Here is a 20,800-nt window from a genome sequence, read left to right on the forward strand (position 1 = left end):
CTGGCTCTGGTGCGTTTCAGATGTTGGGTGCTGGCTCCCCCCTCCTGCCTCCTGGGTGTTGTGTGGCGCTCCTGGTGCTGGGAGCCCCCACCGCAGGCGAGCCCAGTCTCCCCGAGTGCTCCTGCCCTCGTCCCCATTGCACGTGCCCTGCACAAGGGGCGGGTCCTGACCCGGAGCCTGGAATGGTAGACAGTCCTTCTGGGCGGGGGTCCCACCTGAGCCCACCTGAGCCCCCCCGGGGAGGACCCCAAGGCGTGAGGCTGGTGCCTGTGGGCCCTGAGCCCTCTGCCCTCCCTGACGCTCACGTGACTTTGCCGACAAGCACCAGTGACAGTAGCGATAGCAAACGGAGGGCGCTTCCTGCATACCAGGCCCGCGGACCTGAGCTCGCTTTATCCCCCGAACGAGCCAGGAGAGGAGGACATTGTGGCCATTTCACAGAGGAGCAAGCGGGGGCCCCTGATACCTGCACAGGTGCACTCTTTCAGGGGCTACACGAGATGACGCCTGTCGCGTGGTCTAGATTGCTTAGTGATTGTTAGCGTCATCACCATGTGGTGACGAGGGAGAAGCCATGGGCCCAGTGTGGCCAGGGACAGTCCTGCACCCCCGGTACAGGGGACCCAAGCCCCCAGGGATGTCCAGTGGGCCCGTGGGCCTGGAGGACACAGAGCCGAGGCCGAGGGTCTGGACCCGCCGTCGGCCCTGTGCCGTCTGCCTGGCCATCTGGGCCCTGCCGGGCGGCTCCTGAGCCTCCGTTCCCTGCGTGTCTTCCCAGGCATCCTGTTACTCCCTTAGTGGCTCTTTCCTGTCTCCTCTGTCCCGCAAGGCCCGATGCTGGGCGGCACTGGTAGGGCCTGGCAGGAGGCTGGGAGGACCCTCGGCAGGAGGGATTCCTTCCTGGCAGCCAGAGCTGTTGGGCGAGTTGAGGTTCAGAGACGGCTAGTGACCTGCTCAGGGTTGCACAGCAGGGGAGGGACCAATGAACCAATTGCACCAGGTCTGTGGTGGGTTGAGATTAGGAGTCTTGGTGACCTTGGTTGAAAACCAGGCTCCTGCTGTGTGACCTTGGGCGAGTGGCCCTCTCCCAGCCTCAGTTTTCTCACTTGTCAAATGGGGCTCTTAAAGAGGATTGCTTTCTTTTTGTCTTTTGAGGTTTAAAGGGGAATAACAAAAGCTGAGTGGTTGACGCTGGGGCCCCCATCCTCTCTCCTAATTGGAACCATTCTGATTCTCTTCCTGGGGGATTTAAGAGCCCCAGGGCTGCCGGACCCTGGAGGGAGGGAAGCCTGAGCCCCTGGATTGGGAGGGGGCAAGCCTTACCCCTGGGTGGGGGGCTGGGGTTAAACCTCAGGCTCCTTGTGCTGTGAGGGCTGCCAGCCAAAATAGTTTATTGCCCAGGAAAGGCGGCCAGGAGGGCCCACCGGGGAGGTGCGAGGAGGTCCAGCCCGGCCTTTCTTCTCTTTTCCAGGCTTCTCCCACCTGCCCAGCGGGCTGTACCCGTCCTACCTCCACCTGAACCACCTGGAGCCCCCCAGCAGCGGGAGCCCCCTCCTCGGCCAGCTGGGTCAGCCCAGCATTTTTGACACCCAGAAAGGTGAGGAGGCAGGAGCGGGGAGATGGGGGTTGTGGGGTGGGAGGACCTTCGGAGGGTTTCTCTGGGACCCTCACCACTGCCCAGTCAGCATTCCAGGCAGCACCTCTCCCTAAGAGCCCCTAGAGCCCCCCAGCTTTCTGGAGCTTTCTGTAGAGCTGTGCTCTGCTCAGCTACCTTCTTAGGCCCCGTGGGCTGCACTTAACACAGCCCTGGCTTTCCCCCTTTCACAGACGGGAAAACTGAGGCCAAGGAACGCGAGCTGGTGGCCCAGTGAGATTTAAACGAGTTTCTGTCCATTTCCGAGCCTGCCCTCTGAGGGGGCCTTCTTATCCTGGGGAGGCGCGGCTCCCTGTGGCACCCTCCAAGGGCCTGCCTGAGTTCTGGCCGGGCAGAGGGGCCCCTGCTCACCGCTGGGCTTTCACTTCTCCACAGACGGCTTCTACCTGCCCGCCCCGGGGGCTCCGGGCGCCCTGCACTCTCAGGCACCCTCCTCCAGGACTCTGGGAGGCCACTCCTCCGGTGCCCCCGCCAAAGGCACCTCTCGGGAAGGTTCAGCCAAGGAGCGGGCGGGCCGCGGCGGGGAGCCTCCCCCGCTGTTCAGCAAGAAGGACCCCCGGACCCGGGAGGAGGCCGCCGGGCCGCGTGGCGTGGTGGACCTGACCCAGGAGGCGCGGGCCGAGGGCCGCCAGGACCGTGGGCACCCACGCCTCACAGAGCGCCTGTCGCCCTTCCTGGCCGAGCCAGGGCCACCTCGGGTACCAGGCGTGGCCATCGCTGAGTCCAAGGGCAAGAACCCGCTGCCACCATCAGCCCACAGCCTCTGCAACGGGGCGGGGGACTCGGGGCTCCCTGCACTGATGGCAGAGGCGGCCCGCGGCGCCAAGGACGCGACGCGTCAGGACGAGAGCACGCGGCTGCGGCGTGCAGAGGCCCTGCTGCCTGGGCCTTGCCCCTGCCCCTCCCCGCTGCCACCTTTGCCGCCAGGCAAGGGCCCATCTGTGCCCCCCGCTGCCTCCGCCGGCACCTTCGCTTCGCAGCCGGGCCCCTCTGGCGTCTACACCATCTTCCCCACAGCGGCCGCGCGAGAGCCGGGCCGCGAGCACCGCGTGGTGGCGCCCACCTTCGTGCCTTCCGTGGAGGCCTTCGACGAGCGCCCGGGACCCATCCAGATCGCCTCGCAGGCGCGCGACGCCCGAGCCCGGGAGCGTGAGGTGGCCCGGCCCGGTGTCCTGCAGGCGCCGCCAGGGTCCCCGCGGCCGCCCCTGGACCGGCACGAGGGGCTCCGTGAGAAGAGCTCCGTGATCCGATCACTCAAGCGCCCACCGCCCGCCGAGGCCCCACCGACACGGGCTGCGCGCGCCTCCCCGGACCCCCGGGCCTACCTCCCCGCCAAGGAGCTGCTCAAGCCCGAGGCGGAGCCGCGTTCCTGCGAGCGCAACGCCCGCGGACCTGCCGCCGCCTCCCAGCAGGCCGCCAAGCTCTTCGGCCTGGAGCCCGCACGGCCACCACCACCCGCAGGTCCTGAGCACAAGTGGAAGCCTTTCGAACTGGGCAACTTTGCCACCACGCAGATGGCCGTGCTGGCGGCGCAGCACCACCACGCCAGCCGCGCGGAGGAGGAGGCCACGGCCTCCAAGAAGGCCTACCTGGACTCCGGGGGCGGGCTGCCCCGCGCCCCGGCCACCTGCGCCCGGCCCAGCCCTGACCTGCACCCTGCCGCCCACGGCCCCGGAGAGGGCTCCGCCATGCAGAGTCTCATCAAGTACAGTGGCAGCTTCACGCGCGAGGCCGGGCCTGTGCGCCCAGGCGGCTGCGGCAAGAAGAGCCCCTTCGGGGGCCTGGGCACCATGAAACCCGAGCCCGCCGCCACCGCCACGGGTGCCCCGCGTACCCAGGCTCGCCTCGCACACCCGGGGGGCCCCGCCCCTGCAGGGGGCCGGCAGCTGAAGCGGGACCCCGAGAGGCCCGAGAGCGCCAAGGCCTTTGGGCGTGAGGGCTCCGGTGCCCAGGGCGAGGCAGAGGTGCGGCACCCGCCTGTGGGCATTGCTGTGGCCGTGGCCCGGCAGAAGGACAGTGGTGGCAGCGGCCGGCTGGGGACTGGGCTGGCAGATCAGGAACGGCCCCTGTCACTGAGTACCGTCAAAGGTGGGTCCTGGACCCCGCCCCTCACCTTTCCTCCCCCCCACCCCTCCCACCTTCGCTTTCCTAGCCTTCTCGTACCCCCTACCCTTCCTGCCTCCTGGTACCGTTTGTCCTTTGTCCCCTTGTGACTGCAGCTGCTCCTTAAAAGTTCATTGCTTTTTCCATCATACATGTAGAAAAATGTGTAAAATGCAGAAAGAGGAAGAGGAAAGAGGACCGTTAGGTTTTCCAACACCCTGGACATTAAGGTCTCTCCTAGGATCCGTCTTCCTGTGTGATTTGCTTCTGCCTGCCCCAGTCCTAGCGCGCGGAAGCACTCGGGCCCGGTTCTCGCGCGCTGCGGTGCGGGGTGTCTCCTCGCCAGCGCGCGCTACACGTCAGTATTTTGTGGGCCTTTAACACTCTAGCAGGGGCGCACCCTTGCTCAGCCAGCCCTTCCCGGCGGGCACCGTCGTTTTCCCTCCTCCGAAGTTTTCTGTGTGTTGCACGTTGCATTGACTATTTGGGTGTGTTGCATCTTCGTGGTATCTTGAATCGCCTTCCACTCTTAAGTCCGTGAGGGAGGTAACTGTGCCTTAACGGGTTCAGAGTCCCCGGTACCTCGCACGGGCCTGGCGCACCGTGGGGCTTTGATTAATGAGTGGGTGGAAATCTGGATTCTGCGTTCCTGTGGGTCTGGAACTCAGCACCTTCGTGATTTCTTAGGAAGCTCTATGCCTGTTAACAGTGCCCGTCTGCTTCGTTTTAGACACCTCAAGTGTGTTTAATGTTGTTAGAAAACTGTCGCAAAGTCGGGTAGAGATTAATAGTATTTATTTTTTATTTTTCTGTATTTTTTATTTATTGTTTTGAGAGAGAGAGAGAGAGAAATATCAGTTTGTTCTTCCATTCGTTTTTGCTTTCATTGGTTGGTTCTTGCATGTGTCCTGACCGGGGGTCAAGCCCTCAATCTTGGCGCATGGGGACGATGCTCCAACCCACTGAGCTACCTGGCCAAGGCCGTGCATATTTTACAAACTCCTAGTGAAGATGAAAATTTTTCTAGAACCCGGTAAGTGGAATGCTTGTGTTTTCTTTGGTCCCTTGCATATTTTGCTGTTGGAATTCTTTCCTGGGATTTTGGGGATTTGATTTTAGTTGGGACCCTGGGATTGCTCCAGCGTGGCCCAGGTCCGTGGCCCCCGTTTATGGCGCCCACACAGCCTTCCCTGTACCTCGCAGACTTGACTTCTGTAGGCTGCGTAGGCATCCTGGGTGCAGGTCTCCTGGGTCTCCGGCCCTCCTGTGCCCTCCCCTGCTGACCCCAGGGCTCATGCTCGGTCCCTGGTGAGTGGCCAGTGCTGTGCGCTGTCTTAGCTGCCTCCTGGACCTGGGGTCTCAGCTATGTTCTCCCGCGGGAGCCCTGGGGGGCAGCAGCTTCCCTGGGCCGCACACCAGCCCCCACCCGTAGGCGCACACAGGGGCTGCACTGTGGATAGGCCCCGGTCTGGGGGGTCAGAGTGAGCCGTCCTAGGGAATGCGCGCAGCAGGCCCGACGCAGCCTGCTGCTCTGCATGGAGCCTCCTTCCTCCAGCCAGGGACGCCGTCCTCACCCCAGGCCCTGCCGCAGTCTGGCATTGGAGGAGGGGGCGTGGCCCTTGGCTCCGTGACGGTCACGCCCTCCCACTAGGGTCACAGGTTTGCGGCTGGGGACCCCTTCAGGAGGCAGAAGATCTGTTTAGGTCCTTTCCCTTAGAGACTGCTTCAGCGTGGCGGCCCTTTGGGGCTCACAGTCTCCAGAACTCCTGTGTCAGTGGGGATATGGGTGTGTGGCCGTGTGAGAGTGTGTATGATGTGTGAGAAGAAAGGAGGGCGTGTGTGTGTGAGGATGTGCGCACGTGTGCGCGGGAGTGTCGGGGAGAGAGGGAGAACGTAGCAGGTGTGGGATGAGACCTTCAGGAATTAGGCTGAAGCTAGCCGCTGCCTTTTTTTGTTGCTGTTGACAGTTGAGAAGTAGGTGGCTGGATTCTTGCTCTCCTTAAAATACATGTTCCGAACACATGGTGGTTTCTCCCCAGTCTGGACCTTTGAGGGAGGGAGGAGTTAGGGTAGCCCAGCCCAGTGGGTGGCCACCAATCCCAAGTCTCCTGGTCTCTTCCCTTCTCCTACTTTGGGGCTTGAGCCCTCTGCCTGTCAGGGAGTTCAAATCCAGGCTCGTGACCTTGAGCAAGAGGCCTAAGTCCCCTGCGTCCCAGTTTTCACATTTACCAAGTGGCAGTAGTGAGGGCTGCCAGGTGGGCTGATGGGCACATAGTAGGTGCTTCATAAACAGGCCTGCCTTTTCTCAGCTCACATTCAAGGTGTTCGGATGTTAAGGGTTCTGCAGTGCCTGGGCGCCCTAGATCCTTCTGGAGAAAGGCCCCGAGTGCTCACACAGGGTCTGGTGTGGCTTCAGGGGCTCTTGGACCCTGCGGTGGGCTCAGGGCAGATGTGGTCTTCACCGGTGAGCCCCAGGCGGGCACGGGCAGCCCTGTCAGAACACTGTTGCTACCCCACCAGGACGCTCTGTCTACGCAGAGCCTGGCGTCACATCCCCCCAGCCTCACAGATGGGGCGCGGGAACCACAGTGGCGTTGAGGCCAGGGGCACCCTGGCTGGTTTGCGCCCCACACTGGGCGGCATTACCCTCCCACCACGAGCCTGTCCGCTTTGCTTCCTCACCTGCCCGCCACGTGCTGGGGACAGTGTGGTGACTTCACTCTGGCCCAGATGGAATGTCTGCTTGGTGCCTTTGCTGACTGTGGCCAGGGATGCACCTCTGTGTCCCATGAGGGCAAGTCCGGAAGTCGGAGAGACGTGACAGACGTCTCCCTCGCCTGCCCTCAGTCCCGTCCTGACTCGCTGGCTTTTCCCCATTGTCCTGGGCTGGGAGCTTCCCAGAACTTCCCGAGCATTTGGGCCAGCCTCCCAGGTGGCCAGCTGCCTCTAGGGACATGCCTTCTCCCCAGGGCTAGGCTGTCTGCCTGTCCCCTTGCGTGCTCAGGCTTGTCACTGTGCCCTCTCCTGGCTCTTCCCTTGGTTCTGGGGCGAGTGGGTCCCCACGTTCCTGAAGCTTCTCATGGGGGTTCTTTTCTCTGGGAGCTCCTGGTTTGGGGCTGCAGGAAGGGAGAAAGGGGGAGAAGCCTGGTGGCAGCACGGCGTATGGGATCCTTGCCCTTGAGGGTCGGGCTGCTGGTGGACCCCAGCGGGGAACTTGTCACAAGCACAACTGTGAGGTCTGTGTGCTGGGGGCTCTGGCTGCTTCCTCCCTGAGCGCAGCTCCCGAGACAGCAGGCTCCTGGGGGCCAGGGCTACCCAAGGTTCGCAGGACCCTGCGGGTGGGTGAGCGTGCGCTGTGGGTTGGGTCCTGGGCCAGTGCCTGCCTGCCACCCACTGCAGCCCTGGGTGGGTGGGAGAGCACCAGCCCCAGGAGACCAACTCTGAGACAAGTGGGTCCGCCTCCACGGGTTTCTCTGTTAAGATTAAGTCTCAGCCCCTTGCTGCGTGGCCTCTGCCACCAGTGACCGCGCCTCCCGTGTCTGGCCTGCCCACGGCTGCTGCGTCACACTGGTTTCTGGCTCACGGTGTAGAGAACAGCCAGGACGAGGGGGCGGGGCTGGGGCTGGCAGAGGGTGCAGGCAGGGAGGCACGGATGGTGGGGGCCCTCGGGCTCCTGCCCGCCCCCCCAGGTGCCGGGCTGGACGCGGGGACCTACCTTCCCTGCTTTTAGGGGTGGGGCAGGGAGTGCAGAAGGTGAAGCTGAACGGTGGAGGGTACAGCTGGCACCAGGGCAGGGACATGTTCTCCACTCGCCTCACATGGAGAGCGCTCTCTGGGTTTACTGTTTTGTTTTGGTTTTTACAAGATTGACCGTGTGTCTATAGCAGACAGAACTGTGGGACCTCAGTGTGGCAGCTGATTGCCTGTGACCTGGGTCTAGCTGAGCTTCTGACGGGCCAGGACGTGGTTTCTCCCCGCCTTGACCCCGTCCCCTGGCACTGCCCACTGCACCCGGAATGTGCGTGGCGGACGTGACAGTACTGAGTGGGCTCAGTGAGCGCCGTGCGGCCTCACGTCAGCATTACGTGGTCGGTTTTCTGATGGGCTGCGAGGGCCAGCTCCCTTAGCGGGTCCCAGAGAGGCTGATGGGCAGTGGGGAGGGACACTTCCTGGCCCAGAGCAGGCCGTCCAGGGGGAAGGAGCCGCCCAGACGTGGGGGGCTTCGGGGGGCGCTGGACTGGGGCTCACTGCCTCCCCACTCCTTGCAGGGCACGGCCGGGCCGATGAGGACTGCGGGGACGAGCGGGCCCGGCACCGGGAGGAGCGGCTGCTGGGGGCGCGGCTGGACCGGGACCAGGAGAAGCTGCTCAGGTGCGGGCTTGGGGGCACCGGCCGCTCTGCTGCGGGGATGACGGGGGTGGCCCTTGACAGGCACGGCCCCTGGACCTGGGCCAGGGGACCCCGCTGGGCCCACAGCCCTCTCCTGGGGAAGGCCCTGGACTTCCTTCCCAGATTCTGAGTGCGTGCTCTGTAGTCCGGCGCGGTGTCGTCCTGAGTGAGGCCCAGTTGTCCGCTGGTCACTTGGGGCGATGTTCCCAGGGCTGTGTGGGCTATTGCTGATGCCTTTGCTTCTTTCCAGAGAAAGTAAGGAGCTGGCAGATCTGGCCCGGCTGCACCCCAACGGCTGTGCTGCCAACGGCCTGAACCCCAACCTCATGGTGACCGGGGGCCCAGCGCTGGCAGGCTCAGGTCGCTGGTCTGCCGACCCTGCGGCTCACCTGGCCACACACCCCTGGCTTCCCCGCTCGGGCAGCACGTCCATGTGGCTCGCTGGACACCCCTACGGTGAGGGGTACTTCTGCCTTACCTGGTGGTGGTAGAGGGTGCAGAAGGCCCCACATGATTATTGCTGGGGCTGGTGCAGGGGCGGGACCACAGGCAGAGGAGAGCAGGCCTGTGCTCAGAGCCGGCTGCTGCCTTCCCCTGCTCCCCACACTTCAGCCCCCTCCTTATCCGGGAGGGCGGTTATGGCGGCATGGCCTCGGGGGGGCTCCTGTGTGGTGAGCCTGTTTGGGGTGATGTCCGGGGCTGGCAGTGGTGGGCGTCCCTGCCGTCAGTCGACCCTCACCCCTCGGCTTCCTGCATGGAGGCCCCTAGAGGTGGGACCCTGGGGAGTGGGCAGGGTAGTGACCCGGCCTGGGGTCCCCAGCACTGACTGACTTGGGCCTGGGTCTCTCCTAGGCTTGGGTCCCCCCTCTCTGCACCAGGGTATGGCGCCTGCCTTCCCACCTGGCCTCGGGGGCTCCCTGCCTTCGGCCTACCAGTTTGTCCGGGACCCCCAGTCAGGCCAGCTGGTGGTCATTCCCAGCGATCACCTGCCTCATTTGGGTAAGTGGTGGCCTTTCCCAGAGAGACTGTCCTGTGTGCCCCGAGCCTCTTGCTGGGGGGAAGTGGGGACCCACCCGGCAGAACAGATGACAGGCAGCCTGGGGCTCAGAGAGGACTTCTGACGTCTGCCCGTGGTTTCCACCTGGGATAAATCCACAGGGGCCTTGTGAGGAGCTGCTCCTACCCAGAAACCACGTGGAGAACCAAAGCAGGACCCCATGGTGGGGCGTGGACACCCCCCTCCCCTCGGTGTCTCTGTCCCTTGGAACCTACTTTGCAGGCTCCTGGGTGTAGTGGGGAAAGGAGTTGGAGTCCCCATGCTGGCACGCTCCTGCTGTGAGGCCTCGGGGACATCCCAGGCCAGGGCCCCGTGTGAACATCCCCTCCCTGGCTCGGCTTTCCCGTCTACACAGCGGGGCGCTGGCTGCCGGGTGGGCACAGCCTCACTACCTGTGTCCCCCACAGCGGAGCTGATGGAGCGGGCCGCCGTGCCGCCCCTGTGGCCCGCCCTGTACCCGCCGGGCCGCAGCTCCCTGCACCACGCTCAGCAGCTGCAGCTCTTCTCCCAGCAGCACTTTCTGCGGCAGCAGGAGCTCCTGTACCTGCAGCAGCAGGCTGCCCAGGCCCTGGAGTTGCAGAGGAGTGCCCAGCTGGTGGTGAGTGGGGGGCAGCAGTCACGGGGGGCTGTGGGCACGGTCGAGTCTCCTCCGTATTGATGGTGGGGCACAAGAAACAGAAACTCCAGACAGAGAGGGACCCTGGGGGATAAAAGATGAGAGAGGCTGGCGGTCAGGGAGGGCCTTCTGGAGGAAGTGACATTTACCCAGACCTGAAGGAGTCCTCCAGGCAGAGGGCACAATGTGAGCAAGGCCTAGAGGTGGACAGAGCTTGGCAGGGCTCGGGTGCAGGGAGCAGAGGGGAAGCTGAGGCACGACAGGTGATCTTGTGAGCTGGGGAGTTTGGATGGGACAGTGAAGAGATCCCAGCGGGTTCCTGCTATGTCCTGAGCCCACCCTGTCCCGGCTGCCCACGTAATAATGGCCCTGGGCTCCCCTCTAAGGCTGGGGCTGGCCTCTCACACCCATGTTGCCTAATCCCGTAAGAGAGGAGCTGTGAGGAGTCCCCCGTGTGGTGGGCTCCTTAACACCCACTGCCCTCCTGCCTCCTTGAAGGCGTTCTTGGACGCTTGTCCTCTGCTCGGCCTTGTCCCTCCTCCCTGTGCAGTAGCCATGAGTCAGCAGAGGTGGCACATACAGCAGGTGGCTCCCTGGCTGTGTGCCCTTGGGCAAGTGGCTTCCCCTCTCTGGGCTCTAGGTTTCCTTCTCTGGCAAAGGGAGGTTTAGTGAGAGGGAACGATGGGCAGTGGCTGGTGCCTGGAACCTTTCTCCCAGTGTGTGGACACACCCCTCCCCCCAAGCACTGGCTGTCCTTGAGCCAGATCCCTCTTGGTACCTCAAAAGTCATCAAAGGCCGGGGAGGACTCATCAGGTAGTGAGCCCTCCATGCTGGTAGCCATCCGAACGCCGGAAAAGTGCCGGGAGCAGTGTGGCTCCTTCATTTCCAGGAGCCTCGCCTCTGCCCTGCCTCCCACCCCCACTGTGAGGTCCCAGCAGGGCCAGGGTCCTGACTGGGGGTTCCCCCAGCTCTGTGTGCCGGGGTTCTCTAAGGAATACTGTGCTTGTTACACGCGTGCAGTGACAGAATGTCTGCCTCAGGCTGGGGGTGGGGTGGGCAGCCTGCACCCAGACCCCGCTTGTCGTTCTCTGGGCTGTGGGACGCTTGTGCACAGGGTGATGGGTCCTGCCGTGCTGACCCCGCCTGCCGGCCCCCTCCCCAGCAGGAGCGGCTGAAGGCCCAGGAGCACCGGGCAGAGATGGAGGAGAAGGTCAGCAAGCGGAGCCTGGAGACTGCGGGCAAGGCCAGCCTGGCCACGACGGGCCCTGGGCTACTACCTCGGAAGCCCCCTGGCCTGGCCCCTGGCCCCACGGGCACCTACGGCAAGGCCATGAGCCCCCTGCCGTCTCCCCGTGCTTCCCCGGTGCCTGCCCTGAAGGCCAAAGTCATCCAGAAGCTGGAGGACGTGGCCAAGCCGCCGCCCACCTACTCCTACCCTGCCACACCCAGCCCCCACCCCTCCAGCCCACCTCCCGCCTCCCCACCGCCCACTCGTGGCATCACCCGCAAGGAGGAGGCGCCTGAGAACGTCGTGGAGAAGAAGGACTTGGAGCTGGAGAAGGAAGCCCCCAGTCCCTTCCAGGCCTTGTTCTCAGGTAGGTGTGTGGCTGAGACCCAGGGGCTACGGACTGATGGTTGGACCCCTCCCCATCTGGTCCCTTAGTCTTTCCTGTGTCCTTCCCGTCACTGTCTCTGCTGAGCAGCAGCTGTGTGCGCTGCGGTGAGCACACGGGCCCCAGGGACAGTGTCAGGGAGTGGTCGTGACTGTGGCATCGGCCTCGGAGGGGCTCGTGCTGAGCACTGAGCAGAGCGAGACCAAGACACCGTTCTGGGCAGTGCCCCCGGCCCCGTGTGCTGCGGGCACACACGCACTCTTTCCCTGTCCTGTGACGGTGGGGACGTGCAGTAGGTGGCCTGCATGGGCCTGATGTTCTCCCCCCGGTGGCTAAGAACGTGGGCTTGTACATGGGACCCCTTGAGTATGAATTCAGATTCTGCAGTGAGGATGCTGTGTGATCTTGGGCAAGTGGCTGCCCCTCTCTGGGGAGACTGAATGCCATGCTGATGTCCTGCACTGAGCACATGCCTGGCCCTGGGCGCTGCTCTGCATCTGTCTCCGTGCCAGCACCACCCCCACCCCCACCCCCACTCCCGTCGCATTCTTGTTAAGCACCTGCCACTTGCCCAGCTCTGGGCAGGGCCTCAGAGCACCACAGAGATTTGGGTTCCCGCCGTCCTGTGGGCGTTGAGAGTGAGGAAGTAGGGCAGCAGCACTGTATACTATTTAGTTCTTGAACCTCGTGCCCCAGTCTGCTTTAATGGGGTGGGGCAGGCGATTCTTTGGGAATGGAGGCCAGAGACGCACAGACAGGGCGAGACCGTTTGGGGTCTTATGAGGCATCTGCTTCTGGGCCAGCCTTGCGCTGGGTGCTGGGTGGGGAGGAGCTAGAGAAAATGCCAACTGTGATTTTTGCCTTTGAGTCTGAAGACCCTTGGGGACAGGATGGTGGCCTCTTGTCCCCTGGGTCCCTCGGATGCTGCCTGGATGAGATCCCAGAGAGCAGAGAGGGAGGGAGCTGGGGGGTCTGTCCTGGCTGGTGTGTGGGTGGGTGGGTGGCAGACATGGCAGGAGGAGGGCCTCGCTGACCCTCGGTGTCCTTGGCAGATGTCCCGCCCAGGTACCCGTTTCCAGCCCTGCCACCACACTATGGGAGGCCCTACCCGTTCCTGCTGCAGCCCACGGCAGCCGCCGATGCCGACGGCCTGGCCCCTGACGTACCGCTCCCGGCTGATGGGCCCGAGCGCCTGGTGCTCTCGCCCGAAGACAAGCCCATTCGCCTGTCCCCCTCCAAAATCCCAGAGCCGCTGCGGGAGGACCCAGACGAGGAGCCGCTGGTGGAGCGGGAGGTGAAGGCAGAGGTGGAGGACGTGGACGAAGGCCCTGCGGAGCTGCCCCCCCTGGAGTCGCCGCTGGCACTGCACCCCGAGGAAGCCATGGGGGCCCCAGGCCCCACGGGTGGCTGCGGAGGGGGCCTGCCGGAGGTCCAGGTGCTGGGCGCTGGTGGGCAGGGGGACATGGAGCCCTCCGGGTGCCTGGACTTTGCCGAGAGGGCCGAAGCGCCGGTTGATTCGCCAGGCCACATGGTACCCTGCACAGCAGACCCGGACTTGAGGGGGCCACTGACCCCTGAGACGCTGGTGGAGGCTAAAGAGGAGCCCGTGGAGGTACCCGTGGACGTTCCTGTGGCCGTGGCAGAGGCGGTGCCTGAGGAAGCCCTGGCCCAGGGGCCTGCCAGCGAGCCCCGGCCCAGCCTGGAGTTGGGGAACTGTGACACGCCCGCCGGGGAGGGACAGTGCCTGAGTCTGGAGGCCCAGGAGGCCACAACTGTGCCCAGCAGTGCCTGCTTCCTGGAGGAGGAGGGCTCCAACCAGTTCCCGCCAGGCCCGGAGGACCCACTGGCCGGCATGAACGCCCTGGCGGCGGCTGCAGAGCTGCCCCAGGCCAGGACTCTGCCCTCCCCGGGAGCCGGAGCCCAGGCCCTGGAGACGCTGCAGGCTGCGCAGAGCCTAGTCCTGGAGCAGAGCTTCCTGCACGGCATCACCCTGCTGAGCGAGATCGCCGGGCTGGAGCTGGAGAAGCGGAGCCAGGAGGTGGGAGGTGAGCCACGCCGGGAGGTCGGGGGTGGGGCCACGCCAGCTGCTGGGTTCATGTGAGTTTGGTTTAAAAACTTTAAAAAAATAATATTTAAAAATGTGCAAACACTGAGGATGTCATTTATTCACACCCACTTCATGAAAACGTTGGTAAAGTCCGTGTAACACCTGGGCTGTCTTCAGGTGCTCAGTTGAGAAGCTTATGGACGTTTGTGTTGTTCACCCAGTTTACGGGCGTCTTAGGCGTGAAGCTGCTCCCTGTTCTCTCAGTGGTTAATCCTGTACTAGCAGGATTCTTTGGGTTTTGAGGGACAGAAACTCATTTTAACTGGCTTAGAAAAAGATGGGAAATTTTGACTAGAGGAACCAAAGTACAGCAGCAGTTAGGTATTCGTTTCAGATACAGCTGGATCCAGGCGCTGAGCCCATCACGAGGAGCTCCTTTCCTCTCCGTCCCCATCCCTCTCTGTCCTCTTGCTCCACTTCTCTGGTGGCCCCATTCAAGGCCAGCCCACTGTTCTTACGGGGGATTCCCCAGTGCTTACCCCAGGCCCATGGGCTTCCTGGCAGCTCTAGCAGAGAGGCCACAGTTCATCCTCATTGGTTCTCTGGGGTTCACACTTTTTGCAGAAGCAAACTCTGCAGCCCGGGAGGTGGGGTGGACCAGACGGATCATGCTGCACACCCTGGATGGGGTGTCACACCCAGTGTGTAGGGGCGGGGCACCCTCAGCAGAAGGGGTAGTGAAATCTGAGCTGGGCACCAGATTCCTGGTGTTCAGCATAGAAAATCAGGGTGCTCTAAGAAGTGTGTGAAGGTGCTGTGGGTCCCACACCGCCTTGCCACTCCACGCTCAGCAGCGCAGCAGGGAGGGGCCCTGGGGACAGCTGTGGGGGAGTGAGTAGTGCTGCCGGTGTTGGTGCGTTTCCTCTAGAACTGTTCCTACACCCAGTTCTAAAATTAAGACCATTTTGTAAACAGTGTTGTGACCGGCCCTCTTCACTTCGTGTGTTCTTTACTACCCATTTTTCAGATGTTCTTAAGGCACTGTTAGTTTTTTTGATTTAAGACATTTGTCCCTTTTAAAATATATTTTTTAAGGACTACCCAGTTTCCTGTCCCTGGAAGGCCCCAGCATTCCATGACCCAGTCCTGTATTGTCACACTTTTTCTTTGCCTTCTCTTTGCTTTTTTCACTTTGCTGTTGTAAATAATGCGGTTTCCCCTGGAAGAGAACTCTTCCCCATACTTCTGGTTTTCCTGGGGACCTGTTCCCAGGGGTAGAATTGCTGGGTCACAACAGGGCCACATTTTCAAGGTTTTTCTGGTGTGGTCAGTGTCCCCAGGAAGCTGGGACAAGGGCTGTCCCGGCCCTGTGGGCATGAGTTTGTCTTGTTTTGTGAAGTTCATTGCGGCTCTTCTTTCATTCACGTGGTTTGGTATAAAAGTTTTTCAGAGATCAATGAAAACCCTCTCAATCCTACCAACTGGTGGTGGGTTTTCCTGGGGGTACTGCAGAGGGCCAGGGGGCGCTGGGAAAGGGTCCCCCAGTTTGGGGGCTGCTGCCCACCCTTGTCCCTTTTCACACCCCCCACCCCTCCCCGTTTTCTGTTCCGGGCCCTGCACACCCTCATTGGACAAGGACTTACTAAGCGCCTCCTGTGGTCCTGGCACTGCTTGGCTGCTGGGGCCCAGCAGTGGACAGGCCATCCTGAGGCCCTCAGCATGGCCCGGTGGTGACAGGTGGTGGGTGCAGACACTGGGAAGGGGACAGGGCAGAGGTGGGAAGGGTGGTCTTAGAGGGGATGGCCAGGGAAGCCCCTCTTGACACAGGACCAGAGGAAGGCTGTCCTGGGAAAACCATTCGGGCCAAAGGAGCAGCAGGTGCAAAGGCCCTGGGGTGACGGCGCCTGGACTGGCACACGGGAACAAGAGCAAGGAGGCCGCGGACTGGAGCCACGTGGGAGGGGAGAGTGGTAGCGAGGAGGTTGGCAGGGCGGGGCCCGTCCGGGGCTTTCCCGTTGAGTGAAAGGGAGGGTCGTTGGGAGATGGTTTGGAGCTGGAGCGATAGTATCAGACCTGAGGAGGTGGTTGTGGGGGATGTGGAGATGGAGAGACCCCGGGGAGGCTCCTGGATGCGGACGTGGTCCCATCTAGGCCCGATCCAGGCCTGGTGGGGTGTGCGGAGGGAAAGGAGCGGGAGGGTCCTGGGGAGGTGGAGGTGGGGCCCGCAGGCCCTGCGGACGGCCTGGGGGCCGGGCCTGTTTCTGAGCTGGGGAAGTGGTGGGCGGCTTTGGGGAGTAAGCAGTTGCTTTGTTGGTTGGGCCGCTGACCTCTGAGATGCCCTGTGGTGCTGGGAGTGGGCGTGTGTCTCGGGCGGGGGTGCAGGGTCCTGGTGACTCTCCCCTGCAGTTGCTGGTGGAATACTGAGCACCAGTCCCCTCTGGTTCCCCTTCAGAGCTGGGCTGCGAATGGCCCTGGGGGGCACGCAGGTGCCGCTTCCCCACAGCCCATGCCACTTCCTGGAGCCACCGGCCCTCCTGCTTGCCCCTCCTCCCCCACGTGGCCACCTAGACTGGTACGCTGGCCATCTGCTCCTCCCTCCTGCCGGTCTTCAGCCTCTGTGGCTGACCCCGGGCCCATGGGGTTCTGGTGCAGATCTGGCTTCTGATCCCGGGCTACCGCCAGCTTAGCAAAGCCACAGGGCTGGTGTCTCCCTGTCCTGGAGGCTGGAGGTCTGAGATCCAGATGCAGGCATGGCTGGCTCTCTGAGGCCTCCCTCCTTGGCGTGCAAATGGCTGTCTTCCGCCCGTGTCCTCACACGGTTGTCCCTGTCTGGCTGTGTCCTAATTGCTTATAAGGATGTAGTCAGACTGCATTAGGGCCACCGTGATGACTTCGCTTTTACTTGGTTACATTATTCAAGACTTACCTCCAAGGTCGGTCACATTCGAAGGTGCTGGGGCTCAGACTTCAACCTGTGGCTTTGGGGGAGGGGGCACAAGTCAACCCGTGGCAGCTGGCATGGAGTCATCCAGGCTGCCATGGGCTGTCAGTCCCAAGAACCCCTGCAAGACTGCTGTGTGGGAGGGTGAAGGCGGTGACAGAGCCCACCTTGGTCCCCGCCTTGGTCCTACAGCAGCCTCACCCAACAACTTAGGATCTTCGCAGGGCCTTGAAGGGTATCCCACAGGCTCCCTGTTCTCTCAGGGTGGGCCACGCACTTGATTCCGACGGCACCCGTGGGAGCTGATGGGTTCACCGTGGGGCTTCCCCAGTTTCCATCAGGACAGAGAGGGTGAAACCAGTGACTTGTCAACCGGCAGTGACAGGGCCAGTGTGGCAGCTCGTGGAGAGCACTACTGACATCTGGTGGGTAGAGGCCGGGCTGCAAGGGAGCCAGGGACAGCGCCGGGGGCAGGGAAGGCGCACGCCTGAAGTGGACGTGGCACGGAGGCCGGGGAGCCGTCTTGCCACATAGTTACGATGTTGGCTCTGTGGAGCTGTACACACCGGTAGGGAAGAGGCACGTGGAACAGTCACAAAAATTGACCATACGTTGTATCACAGAGAAAACGTTAAGTTAAAACACATGTCAATTTGGGCCTCTTTTTCCTCCCTGTTGGGGGCCCAGGGAGGGGGCTGGCTGCAGTACAGGCCAGTCCTGTCCTCAGGGAGCACCGGCAGGGCGGGTGACTCACCTGGTGACTGCCTGCCTCCCGTCTGCAGGTGCGGAGCGGGGCGCGGCTGTGCGGCCCTCGCTGGAGAGCCTGCTGGCTGCCAGCAGCCACATGCTGAAGGAGGTGCTGGACAGCCCCTTCGTGGATCCGCTCAAGAGCCTGCGGCTCCCGCGGGAGCTGAACCCCAACAAGAAGTACAGCTGGATGCAGAAGAAGGAGGAGCGGGTGAGCTGTTCTGGGCTCTTGTGTTCCTGCCTGCGGCCTGTGCAGTGGGGGCAGGGCCAGGTCCCCCCAGAGGTGCCACCTGGCCCAGGGCACAGCTGGGCTTTGGAGTCAGAAGGGCTTGATCTGAATCCAGCTCCCACCACTGACTGGCTGGGCAGCCCTGGGCAAGTCATTCCTTTTTACTGGGTCTCAGTTTAGCTGTTGGATAATATGTCAAGGGTACGTCCCATGGGCAGCAGCGTGGTGGATTGGGAAGAGGAGACCTGGCTGTGCCCCTCACTCCTGTGGGCCGTGGGCAGTGGCCTCCTCTCTGAGCCTCCACCTGTGACACCTACGGTGCTGGCCGGCACTGCTTGAGCAGCTGTTACACGCACAGTTGGCCTCTTGGTTCCTTCATGCGGATGAGGGGTGTGTGTCTTGCCCAAGGCCACAGCTAGTGGGTGGCAGAAATGGGATCTGAGCTGGGCGCCTGGTCTTGGCCCTGAAGCCTCGCCAACCGCAGCTGGCCAGTGCCCGGTGCGGCGGCAGGAGCCCGCAGGCATCGGCGTCCTCACCCCTCTGCTCCCGGCAGATGTTCGCCATGAAGTCGTCCTTGGAGAACATGGACGCCGTGGAGCTGGACTTCCGCATGCGGCTGGCCGAGGTGCAGCGGCGGTACAAGGAGAAGCAGCGGGAGCTGGTGAAGCTGCAGAGGCGCCGCGAGTCCGAGTGAGTGCGCACCCGCCCCGCGGCCCGGCCGGCTGGCAGGGTGCCCCATGGCCGGGCTCCGTAGGCGCTGGTGCTCAGTAGGTCCGCCGTGGTAGGCCGCCAGAGTGTGTGTGCACCCGAGTGACGTGGGCGCGTCGTGTGTCTCTTCTCGCGCCCCCTCCACCCCCCAGTTCACAGCCAAGCGTGTGATTCTTTTTAAGGGACAGGCGCGAGGATCCCCATAGAAGCTTGGCACGCAGAGGCCCTGGCAGGCCACGGAAACGGACCCACGCCCTGAGCACCCTGTCGCCCCCCCGCAAGAGAGGGAAGAGCCGCAACAGTAGCGGAAAGTAAGGCTGGCCCCTCGGTGGGTCGGGGAGTGGCACAGAGCTCGGAGGGGAGGAGTGCGGGCCCACGCAGGGCCTGCGTCTGGGCGCTGGGGACCTCGAGTCCCTTGGGCTCTGACCCACCTGGTTTGGTAGCTCTCAGGGAGCACGAGGGTGATCGAGGCAAGTGGCGGAGCAAACAGGCAGGCTCGCCCAGCCAGGACTGAGCAGGCGGGCGTCCCCAGTGAGAGAGGTTTCCGGACCACCGCCCAAGTGCTTCTTTCCCCCACTGTCCTGCCACGCCTGCTTCCTCCATGGCCAGGGACCAACTCCCACTCTTCTCCACGCATCTCCTCCCCGTGGGGGGCCCACTGTGCTTCCTCTCCTGGGGTGGGGGCTCCAGCTCATGGCGTCACTTGGTTCTCTCCGTGCTAGTGTCATTCCCGTCCTGGCCTGACCTGCTGGCTCATGGTGCCTAAGCCTGCTCCCTGTGACCTGGGGCCACCTCCTTCGGGGACAAGCTCCTTGAGTGGCAGCAGGGGTTAGGGTGTGCCCCTCTGGAGATGTTGGGTGCTGGCTGGAGTTCCGAGAACTTTTCCTCCAGGCCATGCGTGGACAGGACAGATGCTGTGGTCCTCCCTGGGTGTCAGGAGCAGTGTGAGCTGAACAAGGCCCGTCAAAGGAGGGGGTGGACTGCGCCTCAGCCCGAGACATCAGTGCAGGTGACGCTAGGTGGCCCAGTGCTCAGCTTAAGGACGCAGAGGGGACCACGGCTACCTTCAGAAGGACGGGAGAGTGGGCGGGTCTGGTGGGTCTTCTGAGGAGAGCCCTGAGGCCCCACAGCGCGCTTCTGCCTTTGAGTCCCAGCTCCAGCCCTGGTTGTGGCCTCGGGCCAGGGGCTAGCTTCTCCAAACCTGACTCCTCATTCTAAAAAGTAGTATGTAGAACAAAAGCAGTTCTGTGGCTAAAATGTGAAGCACTAATGCAGAAGGAGGCAAATAGTAAGCACCAGCTAAAAATGACCTGCTTTTGGTATCGTTACTTGTGAGGGTGTAGTCTAGAGCAGCCAAGAGGAGCCTTAAGTGGGACCACGTCCTGACTGCGTACACTCCAAGGGCGTGGAGACCGGCCAGTGGCTCTTTCTTCATAGAAGCACTTGGTCTTAGTCACCCTCCCATGCTGGTGGTTTCCCTGGCAGTTCTGATCCTGTTCTTGGCATGGTTTGGTAAAGAAGCATCTGACCATGCAGAGCTGTGTGTGTGAGCGTGTGTGAAGGGACATGGGGGGAGGCCAGCAGAGCATACTGCCTTGCAGGTTTCTTCTTTCCCATTCAACTCATTCTGCCTCATTCACAAACACCCCAGAATCCCAGCACTGTAGTTTTACAGGATCCGTCTCCCACTCGTCACTGTGTCATTACTGTCTGTGCTCTGACACCCCCCAGGGCCACGAGGGCAGACCCCCGGGCCCTTGGGTACGGCCTGGACAGCATGCTGACCAGTGGTGCTTCTGGTTGCAGGCTGAGCAGCAAGCCCCTGCTGACGTCGGATGCCTACGAGCTGGGAGCCGGGATGAGGAAGAGACACAAGGGGCCCGAGGAGGAGCACGAAGCCCCCATTGGAACGGGGAAGGCGAGGGGGAGGGGTCAGCCTTGGGATGAGCACGACGCGCCACCAGACTTCATGAGTCAGGTCAGTAACCCCGTCTTCCAGGTGTGCCGCCGGCTCGGGCCGGAGGTCTGGGGGGTGCTGCTGCACGGGCGCCGTGGGAACAGCGGCCTGGGTCCCTCTGATCTGCCTGACAGAGGAGGGACACGCTGGCCCAGGGGGCTCAGACACTTAGCAAAGCAGCGCAGCCTCAGGCAGGGCTGAGACCGAAAGCCGTGTCCCCTGTGTGCCCGGTCTGAGCCTTTGCTGAAGCCGGGCAGCCATACCGCGGGGTTTTAACCGTAGAACGCGATTCCGCTGGTGTTCACCGGTTAACTGTTTAACGAGCAGCTTCACCGTAGCTGGAAGAAACGAGGGCTTGATGCCATTGTAGTTTCCTCTGTGAACTCCCCAGAAGTAATGGGGTGAGAGCCAGCTTCTTGGCTGTTCTTATTTCTGTGGAGCGTTGAAATCATGCACTTAAAGCGCTCCTCTAAATGCTCGCGTGCCTTGTCCTCCCTCCTCGGGCAGCCCTGTGTGAGGGCGCTGTTTGGTTGGGGTGCCCACCAGAGGGAGGTACTCACCTAAGGGGCTCCGGGCTGGGGAGGAGAGCCGGCCTGTACCCGAGGGTCCTTTCTGCTCCCCAATCGTGAAGCATCCTTTTGTTGTTGAAATGACACCATCCCAGCTGTTTTCTCCTCCTGAAGTGTTACCTGATTAAAGAAAATCGAGATGAAATGTTCAAATGAGGGGCACGAACGG

At 62.6% G+C, this 20,800-nt stretch overlaps 1 protein-coding gene across 4 annotated transcripts in view; it reads left to right on the forward strand.

Annotated features, from left to right (window-relative positions):
- TNRC18 (trinucleotide repeat containing 18) overlaps positions 1-20,800 on the forward strand; it is a 71,508-nt gene that overhangs the window by 19,336 nt on the left and 31,372 nt on the right. For 2 of the 4 annotated variants that reach the window (XM_090288660.1, XM_090288663.1), the window contains exons 3-14: positions 1,472-1,597; positions 2,030-3,742; positions 8,026-8,128; positions 8,397-8,602; positions 8,999-9,145; positions 9,611-9,801; positions 10,983-11,415; positions 12,486-13,478; positions 17,204-17,379; positions 17,951-18,087; positions 18,288-18,416; positions 19,912-20,083. In XM_090288660.1, coding sequence (XP_090144786.1) covers positions 1,472-1,597; positions 2,030-3,742; positions 8,026-8,128; positions 8,397-8,602; positions 8,999-9,145; positions 9,611-9,801; positions 10,983-11,415; positions 12,486-13,478; positions 17,204-17,379; positions 17,951-18,087; positions 18,288-18,416; positions 19,912-20,083 — 4,526 coding nt within the window. The remainder of the gene's footprint in view (positions 1-1,471; positions 1,598-2,029; positions 3,743-8,025; positions 8,129-8,396; positions 8,603-8,998; positions 9,146-9,610; positions 9,802-10,982; positions 11,416-12,485; positions 13,479-17,203; positions 17,380-17,950; positions 18,088-18,287; positions 18,417-19,911; positions 20,084-20,800) is intronic. The other 2 variants (XM_090288661.1, XM_090288662.1) reach the window with 2 other exon arrangements.

This window comes from Furipterus horrens, unplaced genomic scaffold (assembly GCF_987537825.1).
Source record: "Furipterus horrens unplaced genomic scaffold, mFurHor1.1.pri manual_scaffold_10, whole genome shotgun sequence".
Classification (NCBI taxonomy): domain Eukaryota; kingdom Metazoa; phylum Chordata; class Mammalia; order Chiroptera; family Furipteridae; genus Furipterus; species Furipterus horrens.